This window comes from Mesoplodon densirostris, chromosome 9 (assembly GCF_025265405.1).
Source record: "Mesoplodon densirostris isolate mMesDen1 chromosome 9, mMesDen1 primary haplotype, whole genome shotgun sequence".
NCBI lineage: Eukaryota > Metazoa > Chordata > Mammalia > Artiodactyla > Ziphiidae > Mesoplodon > Mesoplodon densirostris.
In genome coordinates, this window is record NC_082669.1 from 77,565,909 (window position 1) to 77,572,586 (window position 6,678).

General features: G+C 40.0%; 1 protein-coding gene across 1 annotated transcript; it reads right to left on the reverse strand.

Moving 5' to 3' along the window:
* Positions 1 to 1,615: 1,615 nt before the first annotated feature.
* GPR85 (G protein-coupled receptor 85) lies at positions 1,616 to 2,728 on the reverse strand. The gene has a single exon (XM_060108606.1). It carries the CDS (start codon positions 2,726 to 2,728, stop codon positions 1,616 to 1,618), a length of 1,113 nt encoding a protein of 370 aa, XP_059964589.1.
* Between the last annotated feature and the right edge of the window lie 3,950 nt (positions 2,729 to 6,678).

Below are 6,678 nucleotides of genomic sequence, written 5' to 3' on the forward strand. Positions count from 1 at the left end.
TTACATCTTTAAATATTACTGGCTTGTAAGAATAAATAGGATAAGTACGACAAAAGCTACCAAATAATGCTTTTGCAGATAATATTACTTGTCAGTTTATCAGCTTTAGGTTCCCCATCATTCATGCATTTTCAGTTCCAGAATATAGTAGCTACAAAAATAAAGAAACAAAACCATAATAAAGCTAGTCTTCCTATTTTGTGCTTGCTTCCCAATTAAAAAAAATTAAGTGCCAAAAATGTAAAATTTATTCCAAGAAAAGTAACAGGCTACACAAGTAAATTTTGGCAAATGCAACTTTATATTGAAATTCACACATCTGTATCTTGAAGAATGAGACTCACAGACTCTAATGTATTTCTGAAATACTAGAAATCATATTATAAGCTTTCACAAGTTAAAACTGAAATAATTTAAATGACCCAATACACTGAATGTGCAGAAAATATAAACAAGACTGTGCCTTCGGTAGAATAAAGGCTTTACAAATTGTGCAGGATGTCATACTAAGGCTGTGGTCTCCCCTTGACAGCTGACTTAAAATATAAACACACATCAACTGCCTGCTTCTTAGAACACACTAGAATGGGTAGCACAACTCAGAAGAAAATCTTATTATCCCAGTGATGTGCACCTTAATTTTCCAACCATGTGAGGAAAAAGGAAAAAGAATATTAAATGATTGTCCATGCACTTCCAGTTGCATGACCATGACCAGTTACTGATTCAATTTCCCATGACTCCAGTTTGCTCCAATGCTAAATAAGATGAAAGATACTAGATAATCCTTTAAGGCAACATGTGTTTATTCTGCATTATTAGAACTGCTCAATTGTGACCGGTTGGTGCCATTAATGTTGCCTCCCAGACCAGTATCTAGTATTTGTAAAATATAGATGAATTGGAAAAAGTTTATACCAAATCAACAAAAACCACGTAATACAGTTCGATGCTAGCAATTTCACTAGTAGGTAAGGAAAGTGGTATTTAGAAACAGTAATGTATTCATACAAAAAAAGTAAACTCTAATTGGAACCAATATACTGCTTTGGAATGCTCCCCAAAACTTACAAGGCGGTTTTTTAAAAGTGTGGTAATCCAATAATTCATGGCATGTCTTTAGTGAATTACAGTACTTTGTCCCCAAATATTTTATTTCTTGCAAAACAATAATAGTATGAAATGTTTTAAAGTCTTCAAACTTCTAAAATTAGTTTTTATCAACACATTTACCTCATGTCAACTTAATTTATTAAGATGTCCAATGCTAATTGGTTTTTTTGATGTTTTTTCATAAGTAGTGATATACACAGCATTTAGCACTGATACTTAGCACCTGCTACTTTCATTATCTAGTTTTCAACCACATAAAGAAACTTAGGGCAGTGGTTCAGTCCTTTCTTAATTACAAACCTTCGCGGGCAGTCAGCAGGATCACTCTGAGATTTAAAATAGGATTATAGGTGAACTATTGCAAAGACTGCAGAATGTTGCCCAAATCCTTAACAACTGCTGATCCCATTCTTGATTTTCTTCTCAAGAAATGGCTACAGGCCACAATTGCTTAGCAGAGAAGGTTAGTGTTTCACAAGGCTAAAGATTTACAGATGCTCCTTCATATAACACAGTAAGGTTCCCTTGGTAACCTGGATTTTCTGCAGTAAAGAAGGGTTGTGCTGAAACAGCGCCTCAGCTCCCTGTTGGAGAAAATGCAGACAAAAGGATTGATTCCTGCTTGGGCAAAACTCATCCAGACAGCGGCTGTTAGAAATCCCCCTGGTACTACAGGCCCTCTTGCAAAAACTCTCCAGTAACAGGCCACCAGGTAGGGGCCCCACAAGGTTAAGAAGAGAAAAGTCATTATATAGAACATTCTGCTGATTCTTTTCTCCATTTTGAACTCATCTAAGACCAATAGCCTTCTTCTGCTCGTGGTGTTTGCATTTTGCCTGATGCCCAGCAAGGTGGGTGGTGTGGGACCCCTTCCAAATCCTGCTAGCCAATTGGCAGCTGCCTGGCCACTGGCTCCAGGGCCATGAAAAGTCCAGTTCTGGCTGACTGCTGCTACAAACTGGACTGGCTTCATTTTCCTTCGGTCGTGGACAAAAAATATCAGCTTGAGGTAGACAAGCTGTGTAGCTAGGAGGATGAGGGCAAGGAGCAGCATAAATCCTAAGGAATCATTAGCCCTGAAGGAGCGGTGTTGGAAGGTACATTGATCTTCTTCCCTAATGAATGAGTAAGTGCCCACATCCAAAACTGGGGGGAATGCCATGGCCACAGACAGAGTCCACACCATGCAGATCACAGCCAGACACGTCCAAAAGGTCAGCCTCTTTGTATAGAAGCGGTGATGGGCAATAGCTAAGTATCTGGTGACACTGATACAGAAGAGCATGAAAGCAGTGTGGAAACAGGACAAAACCCCCAGAAAGGCAATCACTTTGCAAGTCAGAGTCCCATAAGTCCAGGTAGAGCCATTTTTGACAGAGTTGAATACAAATGGGAAACAAATTGCAGATCTGAGGATATCTGAACAGCAGAGATCCAACAGGAAGTAGTAAGGTGCTCTATGCAAGGTCTTATCTTTCACTAGCAAAATGGAGATCAGAAGGTTGCCCACCACGCTGACTCCTATTATGAAACCCAAGGAAGTCAGTTTCAGAAAGGCTGTTAGAGGAGAGAGATTTTGCAAAATGTTGTCAGCTGCATGGCTATAGTTCGCCATAGATGGATGGAGGATAAAGATACAGCCTCAGTCAAGTCTCATGATCTAGATATAAGAACAAGGAAAAGATATATCCATACATTTTACTGAAAATGTAATCCACAAAGAGAACTGATCCGATCTGCAGTCATGCTTCCTCTTTTCTTCCATTTGATTTGCCATCAGAATATCTGGAAAAAAAAAAAGAGCTATCAGTTCTAAAGTTAACAAGCAATGATGTCAGGCAGTATTAACATAAAGCTGTTCATTTATGGGGAAGCAAATAAAGTTTTAATTTTGAATATTATTTGCTTTAGTATTTTTGATTGAGATTTCAGAGAATTGGCTTGTTTAGTTTTCTGAGCTAGATGAATTTTAAAATGTCTCTATTTAAAAGAACATACATTTGATTGGGCACCTTTAGGAGAGAAGGAATAAAATGTTCCCCAATGGTAAAATATGCCAGTCCAGGAGTTAATCACTAGTGTTGCAATGGAATCTACAAGATTTCTAATAGGAGACAGAGAAGAGACTACCCACATTTATCTGAGGTCTGTTAGTATCTGTCAGTGTTTTCCCCGCAGCTTCTCTGCTGATATGGATCCAAAGAACCCTTCCAAAATATATGTCTTTTGACTCAAGTGCCACTATTCATGCTGCATATTATAAAAGGAATATTTGTTGATTCATCTTAAAGCATGATTTCAACATTAGACTTCTAAATTAATAGGAACTTGTCCCAGGATTTGATGTGATTTAATCTTTTGTCTTTCCCTCCCCACCCCCCCCTCCCCATTTTTGGCAAATCTTTTCTCTTTTAAACCCACATGATTATTAAAAATGGTTAATGTAAATATTGGTCAGGGAAACACCCAGAGGAATAATGCACTTATATTTGTAAACCGTGGCTGCCTGAATTCAAATGAATTTAACATGAACCTGTATTTCTTGGGCAATTAAGCTTTTCCCATTTACGCTGATAATCTTTGTTGCAAATCGCAAGTGGCTTCATTTTAAAACAAAATGCACATTGTCTCCTAGGTGTTGGGGAGCCCCACCAGGGAAATCGGCTTTCTCTGTTATTCCCATCAAGCATGTTTCCTTTGCCACTTCTCACTCGCCCGGAATATGCTGATAGAAGCCTAGGCAACACTGCGTTCGATGATTTTAATTTCCCCACCGGTACATCCCCGGGTAAATACCGATCGCATCATGCAACATTACGAAACCTGAAATCCGCCACCCCTGGATTTATAATGGGGGGGTGGAGGAGGGGGAGGGGGAGAGAGACATGCATTACATACGCGAAGATGGGGAGAGATTGCTTCTGTGCTGCAAGGGAACTGTTCCCGGTGATTCGCAGTCTGATATTCCTCAGTCTTGCAACGCTTTCCAGAAATGGAGCTCTCAATAAGCCCTACTGAAGATGCATTGTCTGAATGTACTTCCATTATGCAGTTTATTGTCAAAACAACAACAACAACAAAAAAAACTCAAGGAGGGCTCTTTCCCGGTGAACCTGCAGTTTCATCAACACTGTGCGCCCCCTCCCCCAAAACTTAACCGAGAGTATATCCTCCTACCTGTTGGTGTTGGATATCCCGACAGACTATAGCTTCTTCTTTCTATAAATTGCTGATTTTTTTTTTTGCCTTAGTGCCTTGACTGAGCATCCAGGCAGGGCTCGGCGGCGCCTGCGCGCTGGAGCCTCCTTGAGCTCCAGCCGCGTCCTCCCCTGTCGCAGCGGCACCGTCTCCCCCAGTAACGCAGGGGCAGCGGCGGCGGCGGCGGCGGCAGCGGTGGCGAGGGCGGCGGCAGGGGCTACCTCAGCCTCTGTGGAGCCAACAGGAGCCCCGACCCGTTTCCAGAGCGGGCTGGGTTTATTGAATGTCCTGTCCTGTTGAACTGGCAAAATTGGCCTGTGTCCCCTTGCGGCTGCTTCTGAACTTTTCCCTCCCTGCATTGGGAGTGGGGTTTGGAAAGGCTCGTTCAGGACCTCAGGCCCACCCTCTTCCCTTAGGGCAGCGCACCCCGGAGCCCGGGGTGCTCGCCCCCACCTCAGCTTCCGGGAACCCTCGCTTTCCCCATTTTCCTCCATGCTCTTTTAGGGCGGTCCAAAGCATTGGGAGCTTCTTTCAGCTTTCTTCTTTAATGATTTCCCCAGCTGACTGCATTTGCAGGTTAGCTTGGTGTGGGGGAGAGTGGAGGGGAGGGGAGAAAGAAAAAAGAAAGGAAAAGAAAAAAAATTTTTTTTTTTTTTAAGAAAAAAGGCATAGTCAGGAAAAATCTTGTCAATGGGGAAGAAGGGAAAGCAGGTTAGGGCAGCCCTTTGTTAGTCTTCTTCTGTTCTCCAGTGCACGCAGATATGCATTAAGTAGGAAGAAACTAAGTTCAGAGGAAAGCTGCAAAATGATTTATGTCCATTCTACTTTAACGAATATGACTATAGAATCAGGCTTACACATAACAAATATGACTATAGAACCAGGCTTACACATAATGAATATGACTATAGAACCAGGCTTACACAAATTTTAAATGACTGCTCCTCGCATTCCACCCCACCAAGCAATAGCCTTTCTTTTGCTTCTTGCAAGTAAGGCTGACCAGTAGATTGGTAATGTCAACAATACAGCAACAACAGCAGTTGTATGTATGTGAGTTTCCTTCCCCCCTTTGTTGTTAAGGAAGAAAAATACTAGGAATATAACGATTCATAAAACTTACACCCGTCCAAAAGGTCCGATGATATCACAAGACAGTACATAGCCTGACACCTGGGTGCTTAGGGATGTCTCTGGAATCATGGATTTCCTTATTTTACCATTTCGTAAGAATTTTGTTTGTGGGGGTGGTGTAAGATTTTAAACGACAACTGTACCTCCAAAAAACGAGCAGAAATGCTTTCATTAATTCCCAAGGTAAAACGTCTGATTCTCCTCCTGCATGCTTATTGCTTTATAATAATCTGTTAATGAAACAGAAAAAATAAAGATCTTCTCTACAGCAATAATTTGATCTCCAGACAGCAGTAAAATACCTCATTGCTGGGTGGTGAGATTGTGACATTCGGGGGAACTCAAGCCAATCAGCATACAGATTATATGGATTAATTTACATATTGTATTTCTATTGGACATACCAAGGTAAAGCTTTCTCTGTTTAAAGCTTAAAAAGATTAAAAATGAATACTTCACTGTCATAATGTCACAGTCATGCTACAGTCATTACAAAATGCCCTATGTTGGTAATACTGAAATGAAGTTATATTTTCCTGATTTGTTTTGGGATGTCCTAAACCTAGTTAAGAAAAATCAATAATGATTAAAAAAAAAAGAAGTATCTCCTCACTTTGGTGTTCCCTTAACCTAGAAAAATCAATTCTACAGCAGTACTGGAAATACCTTGAGGGCATTTCCATTCTTGTGAAGCATTCCACTTTTTTGCAAAACAAATAAATTCAGAAGTGTTCAAAACTATACATTGGTTTGCAACTTGTAAGTGAAATGTCAAATTCATTTCTGTGAAACTACAAATCAATTCAGTTTGTTCCTTTTTACTTCCCAATTAGTGTCCCAATGTGCTTTGCAAAGAGTTATTATCTCCTGAATTTCTAGGGAAAAAAATCTAGAAAATTTAAACTTAAAAAAAAATTTTAACTAGAAAAATTTCTAGTTAAAAAATCTATAAGAGTAAGTGACTTAAGTTTGCTGAAAATACATGATTGGCCCAATCTTAGGTTGTATGGATTAGGGAAGAGCTATTTAAAAGTAAATTAAAAGGATGACTGCACAGCCTGCCCTTGAGGCAATAATTTACTCTGCCAAAAGGTATAGGGTCAAGATCCAAGATTGATTCCTTAAAAATAAGGGAGGGGATATGTGTATGCAATATTCTTTCATATCCACAACTCACGGTATATTAGAGCTATTATTTTCCTTTGCAATTGAGTGCAGTTACATCTACTAGTT

Excerpts from the sequence above, each read along its gene's own strand:
- GPR85 (XM_060108606.1), bottom strand. The coding sequence starts at position 2,728 with ATGGCGAACTATAGCCATGCAGCTGACAACATTTTGCAAAATCTCTCT.